This window comes from Salvelinus fontinalis, chromosome 12 (assembly GCF_029448725.1).
Source record: "Salvelinus fontinalis isolate EN_2023a chromosome 12, ASM2944872v1, whole genome shotgun sequence".
In the NCBI taxonomy this organism is placed as follows: domain Eukaryota; kingdom Metazoa; phylum Chordata; class Actinopteri; order Salmoniformes; family Salmonidae; genus Salvelinus; species Salvelinus fontinalis.
The window spans coordinates 32,468,712-32,488,701 of record NC_074676.1 but is presented as its reverse complement, the minus strand read 5'-3'; the positions used below and the strand labels follow the sequence as shown (position 1 = coordinate 32,488,701).

General features: G+C 41.6%; 1 protein-coding gene across 4 annotated transcripts in view; it reads right to left on the bottom strand.

Moving 5' to 3' along the window:
• Positions 1-4,083: 4,083 nt before the first annotated feature.
• Positions 4,084-19,990, bottom strand: part of LOC129867202 (NT-3 growth factor receptor-like) — a 300,196-nt gene continuing 284,289 nt past the window's right edge. For 3 of the 4 annotated variants that reach the window (XM_055940438.1, XM_055940440.1, XM_055940441.1), the window contains exon 17: positions 5,381-17,182. In XM_055940438.1, the coding sequence (XP_055796413.1) occupies positions 16,997-17,182 (186 nt within the window). In that variant the 3' untranslated portion in view covers positions 5,381-16,996. Of the gene's footprint in view, positions 4,929-5,380; positions 17,183-19,990 lie in introns of those variants that run through there. The other variant, XM_055940437.1, reaches the window with a different exon arrangement.

The following is a 19,990-nucleotide window of genomic DNA, read 5'->3' as shown; positions in this document are numbered from 1 at the left end:
ACGTTGAAGACGACGTTCTCCAACCCAGCAACGATTCTTTTGGACAAAGGACACCTATCCCAAGATTCTGATGGAAGCTCAGCTAATAGTAAGAACTATTTATGCTGATAATTCATTGTTCTGTTGGAAAAAGTAAAATGCATAAGACGCCATTACTTGCAGTGTAGCCTTGCTTTATCGCACCCTGTATTGCGCAGTAACGTTAATTTTAAAAATGTAATTCAGCGATTGCATTAAGAACTAATTTGTCTTTCAATTGCTGTCCAACCTGTATTTTATTAGTCAAGTTTATGAATAGTTTTCGATAAGAATAGTTGCCTTTCCAAGATGGCGCCGGACAGATTGCTTGAGATTTTGGACACTATTCTCATTGTATAAGCACGATTTGTGCCGCTAAATATGCACATTTTCGAACAAACTCTATATGCAATGTGTAATATGATGTTACAGGACTGTCATCTGAAGAATTCTGAGAAGGTTAGTGAAACAATTAATATATTTTGGTGGTTTATACGTTATCGCTATTTTTGCCTTGAATCAATGCTGTTGTTATGTTTGCTATTGTGCTAAGCTAATATAACGCTATATTGTGTTTTCGCTGTAAAACACTTGATAAATCGGAAATGTTGTCTGGAATCACAAGATGCCTGTCTTTCAATTGCTGTACACTAGGTATTTTTCAGAAATGTTTTATGATGAGTATTTAGTTATTTGGCGTTGGTGTCTGTAATTTTTCTGTCTGCTTTCGGTGCAATTTCTGACTGTAGCTGCAATGTAAACTATGATTTATACCTGAAATATGCACATTTTTTGAAAAAAACATATGCTATACAATAAATATGTTATCAGACTGTCATCTGATGAAGTTGTTTCTTGGTTAGTGGCTATTTATATCTTTATTTGGTCGAATTTGTGATAGCTACTGATGGAGTAAAAAACTGATAGAGTAAAAAGAGTTGTGTCTTTTGCTAACGTGGTTAGCTAATAGATTTACATATTGTGTCTTGGCTTGATTGGAGTAAAAAAAGTGGTGATGGAGTAAAAAAAGTGGTGTCTTTTGCTAACGTGGTTAGCTAGTAGATTTACATATTGTGTCTTCCCTGTAAAACATTTTAAAAATCGGACATGTTGGCTTGATTCACAAGATGTGTACCTTTCATCTGGTGTCTTGGACTTGTTAATGTGTGAGAGTTAAATATTTAAAAAAAATATCTTTTGAATTTCGCGCCCTGCACTTTGAGCTGGCTGTTGTCATAAGTGTACCGGAGTCGGGCTGCAGCCATAAGAAGTTAAATGCCATACAACACTCCTTCCGTTGCCTCCAACTGCTCTTAAACGCTAGTAAAACCAAATGCATGCTTTTCAACCGTTCGCTGCCCGCAGCCGCCCGCTCGACTAGCATCACCACCCTGGACGGTTCCGACCTAGAATATGTGGACAACTATAAATACCTAGGTGTCTGGTTAGACTGTAAACTCTCCTTCCAGACTCATATTAAACATCTCCAATCCAAAATCAAATCTAGAATCGGCTTTCTATTTCGCAACAAAGCCTCCTTCACTCACGCCGCCAAACTTACCCTAGTAAAACTGACTATCCTACCGATCCTCGACTTCGGCGATGTCATCTACAAAATAGCTTCCAATACTCTACTCAGCAAACTGGATGCAGTCTATCACAATGCCATCTGTTTTGTTCCCAAATCACCTTATACCACCCACCACTGCGAATGTTTATTCCATGTGTAACTCTGTGTTGTTGTCTGTGTCACACTGCTTTGCTTTATCTTGGCCAGGTCACAGTTGTAAATGAGAATTTGATCTCAACTAGCCTACCTGGTTAACTTCTACTTGCACACAATCCCGGATCCGAGAGCACCCCCATCAGTAAAAAAGCTGACTAGCATTGCCTAGCATAGTGCCACAAGTAAATACTAGCATCTAAATATCATTAAATCACATCATTAAGTCCAAGACACCAGATGAAAGATACACATCTTGTGAATCCAGCCATCATTTCTGATTTTTAAAATGTGTTACAGGGAAGACACAATATGTATTTCTATTAGCTAACCACGATAGCAAAAGACACAACTTTTTTTTCCACCATTTTTTTCCTGCATAGGTAGCTATCACAATTTCGACCAAATAAAGATATAAATAGTCACTAACCAAGAAACAACTTCATCAGATGACAGTCTGATAACATATTTATTGTATAGCATATGTTTTGTTAGAAAAATGTGCATATTTCAGGTATAAATCATAGTTTTACATTGCAGCCACCATCACAACTCTCACCAAAGCAACTAGAATAACTCCAGAAACCAACGTGAATTACCTAAATACTCATCATAAAACATTTATGAAAAATACACAGCGTACAGCAAATAAAAGACAAAGATCTTGTGAATCCAGCCAATATTTCAGATTTTTTAAGTGTTTTACAGCGAAAACACAATATAGCATTATATTAGCTTACTACAATAGCCAACCATACAACAGCATTGATTCAAGCCAACAATAGCGATAACGAATAAACCAGCAAAAGATATTAATTTTTTCACTAACCTTCTCAAACTTCTTCAGATGACAGTCCTATAACATCATATTACACAATACATATAGAGTTTGTTCAAAAATGTGCAAATTTAGCGGCACAAATCGTGGTTATACAATAGTAGCCAAGCTGCCAACAAAATGTCGGGAGAAATCTTGGGAGAGGCACCTAATCTAATCAGTAACTAATCATAAACTTGACTAAAAAATACAGGTTGGACAGCAAATGAAAGATACATTAGTTCTTAATGCAACCGCTGTGTTAGATTTATAAAATTAACGTTACTACGACATACAGCGTGCATTAAAGCGAGACCGCACCGAAATTAATGGCTGAATAGTAGTTTGACATTTTTCAACAGAACAACGAATTAACATCATAAATACTTCTTACTTTTTGATGAGCTCCCATCAGAATCTTGGGCAAGTTGTCCTTTGTCCAGAGGAATCATTTCTCGGTTGTAGATTGTCGCCTTCAACTTTGGAATTAGCAGTAAACATTAGCCATGTGGCGAAGACGTGCCCAACTCATTATAACGCAGCACAAAGAAAATTCCGAAAATCGTAATATACTGATATAAACTGATATAACTCGGTTTAAAATATCAACATTATGATGTCTTTAACACCTATATCGAACAAAATCAGAGCCGGATATATCTAAGGCCTATAACGGGAGCTTTCCATAACGCCATCCTGAGGTCTGTCTTGGCGAATGTTGAAAAGACTGCACCCCACGTTCCAAGACCCTTTATATGGCCTCAGATCTGCCTAGCAACTCCATTCCAATTCTCACTATTTGCTGACATCTAGGGGAAGGCGTATGCAGTGCATCTCGACCAATAGAAGACATGCAAATTAATAAACTGACCCCAGAACAGCCTGCCTGATTTCAGATTTCTCACTTCCTCACAGGAAGTTTGCTCCAACTTGAGTTCTGTTTTACTCACAGATATAATTCAAACGGTTTTAGAAACTAGAGAGTGTTTTCTATCCAATAGTAATAATAATATGCATATTGTACGAGCAAGAATTGAGTACGAGGCAGTTTAATTTGGGAACGAAATTTGTACAAAGTGAAAACAGCACCCCCTATTGAGAAAAGGTTATTAAATAATGGTGAAATAAAATGACATTTAAAATTAAAAAATTTAAAATCTATGTACAAATTACCTCTAACCTGTACCCCCGCACACTGACTCGGTACCAGTACCCCCTGTATATAGCCTCATTGTTGTTATGTTATTGTGTTACTTTTTACTTTTCAAATAAAGTTTGATTTGATTGATTTTGATGTCCATTGTTTAGCTGCAATGGAATGTTTGTATCATGTATATTTGACTATTACATGTGGTTGGCACACCTAGCTATTTTAAAATGAATGCACTTACTGTAAGTCGCTCTGAATAAGAGCATCTGGTAAATGACTCAAATGTCAAATGTAAATGTTTTACATGCAAAACTCACATTACTGTATTTAGTTATTATTATTAATCATTTTTTAAACAGTGATGTCACAAATGTATCATTTGTATATTTCTTTATTAAAAATGTAGTTATTTGTTACATTTAAAACCTACAGTACTACTTATTTCTCAGAGTGAGGCAGATATATCGCATTTTGGAAGAACACTGGATTATTTGTCTCTCTGAAATGAAACTATCAAGTGCTATAATTTAAAGAAGTACATATATGTCATTCAACAACCCCATACCATGATTAGATAGTGGAAAAACATACCAATCTCTTTCAAAATGTATTTAAACAATAAAACCAAATTAACCAACACTTCTGAAAATGGACATATAGTGTTTTGGAATTAAACTCTTTAAATAGATTTACAGCTATCAATCACACTGTCTTAACGGAGAGAGGGTGCGCGAAAAAGACAAGTAAAGACAGAGTGGGAAAGGGAAAAATAGGGACCTTGTTTTGATCATAACAATAATGTGCTGTAGTCCTTGAAGCGAGATGCTGATTGCCATTGAAAAAGGGATAAAAGTTAGACAATTTAGGTGTATTCAGAAACTCTACCGGAGTCAACATGCTGCCTGAATGACTCAACCCATAGAGTCAAATTATTTGACTGTACACTACTCATTATACAGTGCATTTAGGGCACTGGATTTGACTTAATAAGTTGTCAAATCCAGTGCCCTAAATACACTGTATAATGAGTAGTGTACAGACCTCCCATAGAGACATTGGAACAGCAGCCCACTATGATGTCAGACTGAGAGTTGTGAGACTGCAGAGTATGAAGAGGGGCTGAGGCTGGCTGGCAGACTAGCAGGCTGGCGGGGTGGTAGACAGGCTGGAGTACACTTGCCCTCTCTGCTGGGGTTGTGGCTGAGGAGGTTATCAAGGCCCTGCAGGTGGAGGAGAGGGGAGAATAGACAGTGTGGGAGCCAGCCCAAGAGACACCCAGCCAGAACTAGCAGTGGAGGCAAAGTGATTTCCTGGTCTAGGATATATGAGTGTGATGACAGCTGAGGCTATATCATGCTCCAGCCTGCTGGGACAAATACGACTGAATTATTCCCTTCAAGGTCAGACTAATGGTGGCCAGTTGGGCGGAGAGGGGTCGACTGAGAACTGAACTAAACTACACATGGGTAATCAACAGATGATGAGGATGGTGATGATGATTTATGCATTTCCCACTTCAATAAGTGATACAGCATGAATGTACCATCATCAATATAGTACCTGCACAACTCAAAAGTTGTGAACATAGAATATCATCTTTAAAATGTAATACTATCATGACTGCTGCTTTCATAACACATTTATCACATAAAAAATAAAAAAAATCACGAGATTGGAGTTTTGTGGTTTTGATTTATTTATAGAATAGGTCTACATAAATCATTGTTGGATACATACTTAATTACAGCTGTTTTTAGTTTATAGATGATAAGTAAACAGAACACAATGGATTAAAGATGGCTTACAAACAGAGGAACCATGAGTTAAATTCACACCTTTTCCCCCTAATCACTCTAACAAGGGTTGGACACATCGAGAGATAGAGAGAAAAATACTAAAGAGAAATAGCAGAATCAGCGCTTAGCTAAGACTTCTCATGTGAAAAATACATTACCAATGATGCCAGAGGGCGTCACAAAGTTATTATTTCAACCGTACATAGCTTGATGGAAATGAAAACACAAAGTACTCGTCACACAGAGATAGAGAGACATTTCCATAAAACCTTGACTCAATTCCTCCAGTCACAGCTCTTCAGTTAATCCCAGGTGGAGAAATAGTCGCACAGGGAACAACACTCTTATACAGTAGTTATGGCAACATACAACTGCTTCAAACATTTAAATATTGCACCATATTTCATAGGAAATATTTACTGGAAGATAAATATATTATTAAGATCAAGAAGCTATGGAAAAGTGTTGGTGTGTACAGTATAGTAGCGTATGAAGCCTACTACATGGATAGTATAACGTATAGTTTTTTTGGTTGTTTTTATTGTATTTTTGCTCCTTTATACAATGTATCTGATATAGTTTGTTTCATCCGATGGAGAGTTGTATCTCCAACTCTAATCAATACAATAATCGTATCCCCATGGTTGGGTGACCTCAGTTATGCATTGCCAGTGCTGTAAAAACATTGTACATAACACTGTAATATATTTCTCTCCCACCAACATTTATCTGAATTGTGATTCATCATATTGTTCATGGGAAACTGAGTCCTGTCGCGTCTCTCTTAGTTTGATCTACCTTTCCTCTTTTGCCCTCCAGCTACTACCTCCTTTCTAGAGGTTGGCAGGAACCCTGATGGGTTGGCACTGAGACTGGCACAGCATGTCACCCAGCAGACACACATGTATCTAGACAGGCTGGACAGACTGATTTGAGGCGGTCTGCTCTGCTTTGCTTTGTTAGAGAATAAAGCAATGATGGAATCAGTAAGGCTGTGCCATGGTGTTAGGATGAGATGATATACTGTGCTGTCTGTGTCTGGACTTGTCCTGATGCTCACAACCTCTCAGACAGGTTTAGCTGGCTTCAAAGCGGAAAGCATTGTGCCGTGCACGCTGACGGCTTTGTAGGGTTTCCTGGATAGGCTCCTTTGTGGATGAAAGCCCTGCTACTGCTAGGGTGGTGAGAGGCATTTTTTCTGAGTGAAATGTAAAAATGTGGAGCTTTGCTATGTTCTCTCTGCCTAATAAAATCAATCAAACGCTTGGCAGCCTTAGTCTGATCAGTAAAAAAGGTGGGACTAGAAAGGACAGAGTGGATGACATAGAATGGATGACACACTGTGTCCGCTCAGCAGAGGCAGTAGGCCCATGTACAAACTAATAACACACACACACACACACACACACACACACACACACACACACACACACACACACACACACACACACACACACACACACACACACACACACACACACACACAGAGTGATCTAGATTCCAGAGTACCATTTCCATTGGAAAATGAAATCACTCACACTATATACCAGGGATCATCAACTAGATTCAGTCGTGGGCTAATTTCTTCTTGAATCAGATGGTCAAGGGGCCAGAACATAATTACAAATCATGTGTAAACTGCAAATTGACCACAAGAGGCACAAACGGACATAGTATTGAACTAAAACAGAATAATTTCAAACCTCTCTATTACGCGTGGGAATACTTTGGAATAGATATCCAAAATTGAAATAACTTAGGGGGGGGGGGGGGCAAATAACATCACCTGCCGCCAGTTGGGAAACACTGCTATATACCCTAACCTTGAACATTCTATAGCCTCTATATCAGGCCTCTATATCAGGCTCTATATCAGGCTACCCACAGCCTTTCCCAAAACAACCAACCTGAATACCATATTGTGATGAAAATGCATGGACGTGTATCAGAAGGAAGTATAGTTACGGTGTATAAAAGAAAGAGTTAGGTTTTCAAAATGTCATGCATGCAATGAGGCTAATAGTGTCAGATCTGAATGTGTCAGAGCCTCCATCTCTCTCTCTCTCTCTATGCCTGTCTGGTCCTTCTGTCCCTGCTGGCAGCTTCTAACCAGGCCTGTCTGCATGGTGTCAGTGCGGGTGCCTGCCTCTGAGGAGGGCCACCCTCTATCTCCTTAGCACAGATGCTAATGGAGAATCAGGAAGCATGCTATTTACCACCGTACTGTACTTCATCCTTATTCTGAAACATTACAGCAGTGTCTGCCACTCCCTCAATCCAACACAAAAAAATAATAAAATGCTCTCATCATCAACAAACAGTGAGTGTGCTACGAAATGTGGACTTTCTTTTATGGCTTTGGCTTAATTGTGTTATTTTGCAGCAATGTAAACTCAGCAAAAAAAGAAACGTCCTCTCACTGTCAACTGCGTTTATTTTCAGCAAACTTAACATGTGTACATATTTGTATGAACATAACAAGATTCAACAGACATGTGACTAACAAAAATTGAATAATGTGTCCCTAAACAAAGGGGGGGTCAAAAGTAACAGTCAGTATCTGGTGTGGCCACCAGCTGCATTAAGTACTGCAGTGCATCTCCTCCTCATGGACTGAACCAGATTTGCCAGTTCTTATTGTGAGATGTTACCCCACTCTTCCACCAAGGCACCTGCAAGTTCCCGGACATTTATGTGGGGAATGGCCCTAGCCCTCACCCTCCAATCCAACAGGTCCCAGACGTGCTCAATGGAATTGAGATCCGTGCTCTTCGCTGGCCATGGCAGAACACTGACATTCCTGTCTTGCAGGAAATCACGCACAGAACGAGCAGTATGGCTGGTGGCATTGTCATGCTGGAGGGTCATGTCAGGATGAGCCTGCAGGAAGGGTACCACATGAGGGAGGAGGATGTCTTCCCTGTAATACACAGCGTTGAGATTGTCTGCAATGACAACAAGCTCAGTCCGAGGATGCTGTGACACACCGCCCCAGACCATGACGGACCCTCCACCTCCAAATCGATCACGCTCCAGAGTACAGGCCTCGGTGTAACACTCATTCCTTTTACGATAAACGCGAATCCGACCATCACCCCTGGTGAGACAAAATCGCGACTCATCAGTAAAGAGAAACACTTTTTGCCAGTCCTGTCTGGTCCAGCAACGGTGGGCTTGTGCCCATAGGCAACGTTGTTGCCGGTGATGTCTGGAGAGGACCTGCCTTACAACAGACCTACAAGCCCTCAGTCCAGCCTCTCTTAGCCTATTGCGAACAGTCTGAGCACTGATGGAGGGATTGTGCGTTCCTGGTGTAACTCGGCAGTTGTTGTTGCCATCCTGTACCAGTCCCGCCTGTGTGATGTTCGGATGTACCGATCCTGTGCAGGTGTTGTTACATGTGGTCAGTCACTGTGAGGACGATCATCTGTCCTGTCTCCCTGTAGGGCTGTCTTAGGCGTCTTACAGCACGGACATTGCAATTTATTACCCTGGCCACATCTGCAGTCCTCATGCCTCCTTGCAGCATGCCTAAGGCACATTCATGCAGATGAGCAGGGACCCTGGGCATCTTTCTTTTGGTGTTTTTCAGAGTCAGTAGAAAGGCCTCTTTAGTGTCCTAAGCTTTCATAACTGTGACCTTAATTGCTTACCGTCTGTAAGCTGTTTTTGTTTTAATGACCGTTCCACAGGTACATGTTCATTAATTGTTTATGGTTCATTAAACAAGCATGGGACACAGTGTTTAAACCCTTTACAATGAAGATCTGTGAATTTATTTGGATTTTTACGAATTATCTTTGAAAGACAGGGTCCTGAAAAAAGGACATTTCTTTTTTTGCTGAGTTTATATTCAACAGACCTCCCACTGTTCCTGTGATTTGAGGGTTTTGTGGACGGGTAGAGAGAAATGGTATCTATCTGGGGTTTAGTTACATCTAGTGGCCTCACTAGGACTGAGATGAGGAGGTTTAATGAAACCCCCATTGCTATCAGCCCCAAGCAGGAAGCATCTCAGTGCAGCTTGAGTGGAAAAGGTCAGACACTATGTGCCCTGCCTAAGATCCCTAGCCATATCCTCTCCCAATACAGTCTACAATAGCACATCTAGTCTACAACAGCAAGGGACTACAGGCAGCATAAGATAATGAAAAAAAACAGTGACTTACTTCTCAAAACAAACTAGAATATTTACTCTGTGAGCTGAAGCGGGGGTTAGTTGTATCTTTGATCCTGCTGTTACAGCCCATGAATTGACACAATAATCAGAGACTGTTCTATTCTTGAAACGGCCAGACGCTCCTCTCACAGTAGGTATTGCAATTAGAAGTTAAACTTCAAAGCAGCGCTTAGTGCGGGGCCGACTGTTAAGCAAACAAATTAAAGGTGAAGACCATATAAATAAAGACACTCCTGGTTGTAATCATACTGAAAACATGAAGGTCCTCTGCAAGCTGACCAACAGAGAAAGAGGACTGAATAATAGATTGAAGACACAGTAAAGCAGGTTTTAAGATCTCGCTCTCCCCTTCTCTCTCTGCTCTAACTGACACTCATTCTTCTGTGGTGTAATAGCTTAACATCCTCTCTCTGTGGTGGAAAAAAACAGAGAAACTATTGGCCCTGTAGTCAACAGAGAGAGAGGAGCAGGCAGAGCCCTAAACACAGCTATAGGCACTGACCCTCTGGCTCAACCCTTCCCACTGGAGCAGCCAGCCAGGAAGAGGCAGGGGAGGAGAGGTGGGCTGGATCAGTGTTTGTTCAGTGCTTCTGTTCCAGCACTCCAACATCACCTCCCACTCAGTGAGCACAAACAACATCTCCCATAGAGAGGTGCATACACGCACGCACACAGAGAGAGGGAGAGGGCAGAGCACAGGATAGCCATAAGATTTTGCGAATGTAGTTCATTTCTTCTACCTCTTCGGAACAGTTCTATGCCAGAATGTGGAGCCCAGCGCGGTATATGGCTGGAAAAATGTACCTGTCGCTGTACTCCTAACTATCCTGAAATGATGAACGTTGAATCGAGAAGTTTGGAATACTGCACATTTTTTGTTAAACTGATGTTGTCGTCAGAATGATAGGCTAGCTAATGCTATAGCAGCCCATTGGATTCCATGAAAATGTGACGCCTAGCGTTTGGGTGAGTAACTACCAGAAGTGTTGTGGAATCCAATGGGTTGCTTTAGTATTAGCTAGCATGCTGACGAAAAAGGAAGTTTCATTAAAAACTAGCAGTATTTAAATCTTCTCAATGTATCATTTTGGATAATGGGATAATTAGGTGTACAGCACCATCTCCAATCCGTGGATTGATGTATGTTTTCCGAGCGATATATCACGCCGGCTTCATTGTGTCCTGATCAGCCTGCCGTTCTGACCTTACAGGGAAGATGTACTTACAGCGACCGTAAGGTCGTAATCTTTAGGCTAAGCACAGGGGGGATGCGAGGCAAGGAGGTAGGTGGATGGGAGGGTGGCCAGTGCAGTCAGAGCCCTGGATTGGAGGGCTGGAGATGCTTTTTGCATTCCAATGAGACTCCATCAGAAAATGTTCAGCATCAAGGTTAATCTAGATGTCAAAGTCTGCTGACAGCGGAGGAGATTGCTCCTGGGTGACATCCTGTCTGAAGTCTTAACGCTGCAGTCAATTTCATCCCTCCCTCCAGGAAATGGAGTCGGGCTTGCCATTTTTGTGGACGTATGCATCACTGTATATGGCAGGATTTTCTCGTGTTTTGTCATTGTATGATGCATGTGGTATCAATGCTGTGTCTGAATGCATCTAGGACAACAGTCGGATCAACTGTGATTGGCTAATTCCTTCAAACAAGCTAGGCCCATAAAAACACAACATGCAAAGTCAAGGTAAATCAGTACAAAACTGCTTATGAGACAACTGTCATAGTTATCTGTTATAGGACTAACATCGGACAGAAGATGGCATCACAAAATCTTATTTGAGCTGTTCTTCAAAATACCTATCTCCTGAACCTGTACAGTTTTACTGAAGTCTCCAAGATAAGAGGGGTAACTGCTGGTTTCTAGTCTCATAAATGAACAGGTGTTTCTAAAATCAGACAGAGAATGTTTTATTAAATGCTTTGAAGGTAAGTCAAAAAATATTAATTATGCAGGGAAGCAGAGAGAGGATAACTACCTGTTGTTTGTTGGATGGCTGTTCTGCAACACCAGCACTTATGCTGACTCCATAGCGCATAAGATATTCATCCTGTCCACAATTCAGTAACATTACCTTATTGAAAACTATGAACGTAGCAGCAAAACTTGATAAGCTGGCAACAAGAAAGTATCTTAGACTATGTTTCTGGTGTAAGCTTGCAGTTCCAGCTGTGTGTATGGGGACTATTGGAGATAGCAGAGGAGTGCTCAGGCAGGCATGCAGGCCGTGTGTGTCTGTGGTGTAGCAGCCTAGCTCCACAAGCCCCTGGGTTATGAAGTGCTCAAAGAGAGCTCATTTCAACTGCAATGTTCCGCTTTCCTGCTTCCCTCCTCACTCCTCCCTCCTCCCCATCATGATTAAGGTCTTAAACCCCTCATCAATCGTCAGCCTCTTCACTGCAGAAGCTCTAACAGGACACCGGCAGCCTGCTCTGTTCTGCTCTCCTATCTGCTCTGTTCTGCTCTCCTATCTGCTCTGTTCTGCTCTCCTATCTGCTCTCCTATCTGCTCTCCTATCTGCTCTCCTATCTGCTCTGTTCTGCTCTCCTATCTGCTCTGTTCTGCTCTCCTATCTGCTCTGTTCTGCTCTCCTATCTGCTCTGTTCTGCTCTCCTATCTGCTCTGTTCTGCTCTCCTATCTGCTCTGTTCTGCTCTCCTATCTGCTCTGTTCTGCTCTCCTATCTGCTCTGTTCTGCTCTCCTATCTGCTCTATTCTGCTCTCCTATCTGCTCTATTCTGCTCTCCTATCTGCTCTGTTCTGCTCTCCTATCTGCTCTGTTCTGCTCTCCTATCTGCTCTGTTCTGCTCTCCTATCTGCTCTGTTCTGCTCTCCTATCTGCTCTGTTCTGCTCTGGCCAATAGACAGCACTATGCATAGCCACGGGAAGATGTTTGGGGGTGGGGATATTATGATTTTTACCCTGTTCGCGCTACAGACAGCTGTATCGGTCCGCTAATACAGGACTAATAAAGGCCCAGTGTACAACTTTTGTGAGATTTTATTTGATAAAAATTTGTATTTGTATTCATATATTTTTTTATTACGATTTTTCAGGGGGTGCTACAGCACCCCTAATTCCCACGGCTATGTCCCTGTGCTAAAACATGCAAGCATATGACCTTGCACCATCAAAGCTCTGCTCTGCCCTCCTCTCCATAGCTTCTGACCTGCAGGGATTACCCACAGCATGGCCATCAAATGGAAGGGATATCTTAAAGCTGGGGCCAAAAACTCATTTCATTGGTCATTTCCCCCCTTGTCTGCAAGGTGTACTGGTTAGAGTGAGCTGCAACCTTTGCCCCACTTTCCACCTCTTCCCTGTCACTCTCCCTGGATGATCTCTCTACTCAGTCACACACCATCTCAGGCCATCTCTGGTATTCTTAGAAACAACTAATTCATCTATTTCCTCTCTGATGGCTCAGGGGGATAAATAATAAATAGACTTCACATAAAGACACGTTGCCCTCCAACGCTCACTCTCTCCCCTCAATAGCCCTCTGAAAGTCCCCCATCCACCGTCTTCCCCCCCGCTTGCTGCTACCATCAGTACTAAAGCATACTCTGTCCATGTGTCATTGACAAGGTAAATGGGGTTAATGCTTGGCTCTGGCGGTGGCCTTTCTGTCACAATCACACACCTAATGATGGGAGTAATCTTGAGGATACAGTGACAGGAGTTGTGATGTCCCACTCCCAACACCTCCAGAGAACACCCTGTCCCCTACACTGGGATTGATACAGTACAGTCAAGGAGGCTATGAGGAGGCTATAAGAGGGCTATGAGTGGGATATGAGGGGGCTATGAGGGGGATATGAGGGGGTTATAAGAGGGATATGAGGGGGCTATGAGGGGGCTATAAGGGGGATATGAGGGGGTTATAAGAGGGATATGAGGGGGCTATGAGGGGCAGTAAGAGGGCTATGAGGGGGATATGAGGGGGCTATGAGGGCTATGAGGGGGGCTATAAGAGGGCTATGAGGGGGGCTATAAGAGGGCTATGAGGGGGCTATAAGAGGGCTATGAGTGGGATATGAGGGGGCTATAAGAGGGCTATGAGGGGGGCTATAAGAGGGCTATAAGAGGGCAATGAGTGGGATATGAGGGGGCTATGATGGGCAGTAAGAGGGCTATGAGGGGCAATAAGAGGGCTATGAGGGGGCTATGAGGGCTATGAGGTGGCTATCAGGGGGCTATGAGAGGGCTATGAGGGGGCTATCAGGGGGCTATGAGAGGGCTATGAGGGGGCTATCAGGGGGCTAACGTAAATGTCAACATTTTTTATTTCAGTGATTCAGTATCAAATACTGTAATGAAACTATCTAATGTGAATGACTGAAAATAATACTATATGAGACCATCAATGTGTAGTGTTCTTTATGTTATTAGAAATGTCTTCGCCTTGTAACACCAATGCCTAAATGTTCCTTTCCTCAAAGTTTACTATACTTGTAAACATTTTCAACCTAGTGTTGTGCAGACTGTTGATAAACATGTCTCTGAGTCTGTTGGTTCCTATAGGATCTTTTTGTAACATCCTCAGAAGTGACATTTGTCTGTTTCCTTCCAATTAGGACCTAATCCGGCATGAATGGGCTCTGTCCACTCCATTTGATGAGTAAAAGTCACCCTATGTTTTTTTCTTTAAATTATAACGAGTTCGTAAAGTGTGCCTCTATTTGAACCTCTATTTGAGCTGGATTTGTGCACTCATCCATGGAGGAGTTGTTAGGAAAGGAAGAGGGCAGAGTTGTTAACTAGCGGAGCTTCAATCACAGGAAGGAGCAGGATAGGGTTGTGTGGAGCACTACCAGGAGAAATCTCCTCGTTTACTTTGCCTGGGAGATCAGGATGCATGCAGGTGCATTGTGAAGTTATTGAATGCAGACAGTCAGTCAATGCAGACAGTCAGTCAATGCAGACAGTAGGCAGCAGCAGGCCTGAAGACAGACAGGAATATTAAAAGAAGTGGCATCTTATCGCACATAACCATGTCGGAGTCACACCACTGTCGTGGAAAGCTTCTGCAATCCCCCCTCCGCGCTCTGTCATACAGAGACAAAATATGAAGAGAAGGAATAAACTAAGAGACCAGATTACAAATGTTCCAGTCACTTTCCATTCCTATAGTCGGATGCACCTCAGAAACTTTGCAGATGTGAACTCAGAGATTAAGGCGAAGAAGAGTTTTTGCGATGTTGTGATAAGTAGGCAGAAAATGGAAAAGCTACTTTTGAAGTACTTGCAAAAAAATATGAGAAAACATTGAGTGTGTCGCCATTCTAACATGAAGGAACTTTTAATTAAAATAAAAGTACATTAATTGTACGTTTTGACCAGATAATTAATATTGAAGCTTTTAAAATACATGTTTGTTGAAGTAGACAAATGATTGTGTACATAAATGTTCATATGAAAATGATCACAAAATAATATCTCTCCTTGTTAAAGAAAATGCAGATAGGCAAAACATGGTGCCAGTATGGCTCAGCATTGAATAATTATGGATGTATCATTGGGGTGTTACTGAGACCAAACACAAGCTTGAATGATTCACATTACTCAGCAAAAGCAGTAGCAGCGAGAGAGAGAAGGAGAGAGGAGAGAGAGAGCACTTTCTCCCAAAGCCCCAGTGTTTGTCATCACAGTGCAATGTTTCAAACAGCCCCCATAGCTACAGAGTGCTCTATCATTACTACTTAATGAATAATTCACGTGACTGTGTTTTGCCAAGTTTGCTATTGTTTAACATTGGGAGAGCTGGGGAACTTAAAGGATCGTTTGCTTAATGGAACCTTGTGCACATTGAGAGAAGAACACATTCTCAAGCCTGCATCAGATGAATGCTTTAACTTGAATCTAAGTGTTTAGAGTATGGAAAATGAGAGGAAGGTACTGCTATTATGTGAATGTATAGTGTTACAATGTGTATAATGTCCAGTAATACATTGCCTATTGTATAAACTGCCAGAATTGAAGCGTCAGGGTCATGACTATGTGAAGGCAGTTGAATAACATTATTCACAACCTGGAAAACAAGATGAAGTATACTACAATGTCATAAAAAATTACTTTTTAGGAGACAGCAACTGACAGCTAATAATGCAATATCATAGCTATAGCTCTTTGCTCTGGCTAGATGTACTGTACATGAGATACATGACGATTACTAGATTACACTGAAAGAACAAAACAATGAGCTGGGATGAGAGGGAGTGGGGGGGCTATGTAAGATCTTCATAATCACTTTCTACTTTACTGTATGCATCTTGCTGAAAGTCTGTCCTGATTCCTCTACTGAGTCTAAATCCTCTTCATGTCACAGCCTAACATCCTGACTCACAATGTCACATTATAATCACATGTTCAAAATGATAAGCCTAAATAAAGTAGATGAAATTCATTAAAACCAACAGAAATAACATAGTAACAAAAAATGAAAGATTATCAAAATATCTATAGAATTCACTCACCATAACAACACATCAAGAAACTAAAATAGTCTAAATAGGAAATGAAATAAGTTAACATATTTTTGTGACATAGAAATGTACAGTATATACATTCAATTTTAAATTAAGATGTCTGTGTTGATTGGTGGCTCTGTCTTTTCTATGAGTTCCACGTCTCATTGAAAAGCTGTTTCCCATCAGTAACTAAGCGCCTCGTTGGATCCAGAGTCAGAGAATAGATCTAGCCAATCAGAGTGCAGTAAGGCCTACTTTAATAAGTCCCTGCCAATTGTCTGACTTGCCAATATCAGCCAGTCATCTCCAACATGTGACATACCGTACCTTTAGCGAGAAACATGGCAGATATCCACACTTTGAAAATAAAAATAAATTAAAAATATATATAATATATATTTATAAAAGGAAAAAGAAATCTTCTGTCAAGATGGCAGGATCCCAAAAGCAAAACAAATTTCCAGGGTTTTCAGCTTTTTTTTATGGATTTTTTTTGGTGGTTTTTTTGGTGGTTTTCTTCCTGTTTTTTGTTTTTGTTTTTTTTGTGATACTTTAAGTTGGCTGTTTTTACGAAAAACTTAAGTATGTCCTCTTCATATAGTATACAGCAACTGTACATTTTTGAATGCAGGTAAACAAAATGTAAAAGTGCTTTTTTTTAAGACTGTTATCCAGTGTATCGAAAGGAGTAGCAGGCACTTAAGTCCATCCCCATTTTGTAGGTGTTTGCCAGTGGAGCAATAAGGTACTCGTTGTTTGAGTTATTCCTGGGTTTTTGTTCATCTGTTGGGTAGAGACAGACAACAAAACAGACAGATAGACAAAACTCAACGTACACTAGCCCAGGATGTCCAGGTAGACAGGTGTGGCTTTGCCCAAGGCATAAAGGATTTTCTGGATGTCCTTGATGTTCAGCCTCTGCTGGGGCTCCCTCTGCCAGCAACCCAACATGATGTCATACACCTCCTTGGGACAAGCTCGTGGCCTCTCCAAAACTCGTCCTTGCGTAATACACTCGATGACCTGGGGTAGGAGAATGAGAGCGATAGAGAGTGAGGTCACTCATTACAACCCAATTTGGAGCATTATATTGTTTGTCAAAAGCATAACAAGCCATTTACAGGCAGAATTAGGTTTTGCTTAATCAGCGTTGTTAGCACCCCGAGGCTATGGCACCACACTATTTGTACAGCAGTAATTATACGAGTGCAATGTCAAAGTCATAAAGCATGTTTCAAAGTATGAGGTTTTGCAGTACACATAAACAAACAAACTTGCAGTGTAGTCAGCATAGTGTAGTGCATTCAATATCCCTTTGTCAGACATGCCTGTTAGGGACATGCAGAGTAGAGTTGAATATTTTCCCGGTATTTTACAAATGTTCCATCCCAAGAATAAATCCCTTTTCTCCTGGGTAACCCACTATTTCCCATCAAAACTGAAGTGTCATTCTAAAGCATATATAAAGCATATAAATATGTCTGGATTTGATTCGAGCATTTATTGTTTTGAAAATTCAAGCCTGATGCTACCTGAGCTTGATGAGCCATACATTAAAGACATTTTATGAGCCCAAGCCCAAAAAAGCCCAACTGATTGTGTCATTATCCAGTAGGCCTACATAGGCTATAATATATAGGCTACCGCACATTACGAACAAGTTGCAACAGAAAAACAGAAAAGCCCATTAATGTAGCTATGCTCTCTTGGGTAAATAAATGATACAAGCTCCAGTAGGCTAATCTTTTTGAGGGTGGACTGTATTCCTGTACTGTATTGTATTATACCGTATTATATGTCTGAAATTACACTCCTCGTTCAAACTATCAAGCTGAGAGAGAACATGCAACGATGGTGCAGGACATGCGGCCTTCAAAGTTACAATTATAGACTAGCAATTCTGATTGAATTTGGAAATATCAAAAACCTCAAAACCTCATACCAATATCATCATTTTACAATTAGTAGGCTGACGTATATCTTTCATAATATTTCCCCTAATGTTGTGCGACATGCGTATTAGCCTACTTCCTCTTTCTATTGTTGCTTCATTCCTTCCTCGCTTTCAACAACTAAATTAAATACGTTTTGTTGTCCTTATCTTCACCATTGTAATGACATGCTTGAATAATTTATGACTAGAATAAGATGCAGACTGCTTTCACTTCTCTTCACAAATTCACAAAGATTGAATGGTTATGGGTGACAGGTGTAAAGAAATAACTGATTCAGCCTACCGCCATCACGCATTCTCTCTTCCCCTCTTGAGTTCTATTGGCTGCTGTATTTAACATTCAGCAAACAAGAGCTTGCATCCCTCTTCGAATAATCTATTAGTAGTTTTTCCAGCAAGCTATTCTAGGTTAGCTTTTCGTGGGACTCTACGAGCTAAGGAGTGTTTTTTAAGACCAGCGGTGCACAGGTGCATATAGCACAAGAGAGACAGAGGCCACTTAGGCCTATGCATAGCCATATATCTAATGAATGATGGGTTAATACTGCATCGAATTTATTATGTGAAAGGGTATGATAAGACATCTATATGAAAAGGATTATCTATTTTGGATGCAATTTGAATGGAATTGATGGAGAGAGAGAAAGACTGCGAGAGCGTCAGCTGATTTAAGCAACTAAACTCAGCAAAAAAGAAATGTCCGCTCACTGTCATCTGCGTTTATTTTCAGTAAACTTAACATGTGTAAATATTTGTAAGAACATAACAAGATTCAACAACTGAGACATAAACTGAACAGGTTCCACAGACATGTGACTAACAGAAATGGAATAATGTGTCCCTGAACGAAGGGGGGTTCAAAATCAAAAGTAACAGTCAGTATCTGGTGTGGCCACCAGCTACATTAAGTACTGCAGTGCATCTCCTCCTCATGGACTGCACCAGATTTGCCCGTTCTTGCTGTGAGATGTTACCCCACTCTTCCACCAAGGCACCTGCAAGTTCCCGGACATTTCTGGGGGGAATGGCCCTAGCCCTCACCCTCCAATCCAACAGGACCCAGACGTGCTCAATGGGATTGAGATCCGGGCTCTTCGCTGGCCATGGCAGAACACTGACATTCCTGTCTTGCAGGAAATTTCGCACAGAACGAGCAGTATGGCTGGTGGCATTGTCAAGCTGGAGGGTCATGTCAGGATGAGCCTGCAGGAGGATGTCTTCCCTGTAATGCACAGCATTCAGATTGCCTGCAATGACAACAAGCTCAGTCTGATGATGCTGTGACACAACGCCCCAGACCATGATGGACCCTCCACCTCCAAATCAATCCCGCTCCAGAGGTCAGGCCTTAGTGTAACGCTCATTCCTTTTACGATAAACGCGAATCCGACCATCACCCCTGGTGAGACAAAACCGCGACTCGTCAGTGAAGAGCACTTTTTGACAGTCCTGTCTGGTTCAGCAATGGTGGGTTTGTGCCCATAGGCGACGTTGTTGCTGGTGATGTCTGGTGAAGACCTGCCTTACAACAGGCCTACAAGCCCTCAGTCCAGCCTCTCTCAGCCTATTGCGAACAGTCTGAGCACTTATGGAGGGATTCTGCGTTCCTGGTGTAACTTGGGCAGTTGTTGTTCCCATCCTGTACCAGTCCCGCAGGTGTGATGTTCGGATGTACCAATGCTGTGCGGGTGTTGTTACACGTGGTCTGCCACTGCGAGACCGATCAACTGTCCGTCCTGTCTACCTGTAGCGCTGTCTTAGGTGTCTCACAGTACGGACATTGCAATTTATTGCCCTGGCCACATCTGCAGTCCTCATGCCTCCTTTCAGCATGCCTAAGGCACGTTTACGCAGAGGAGCAGGGATCCTGGGCATCT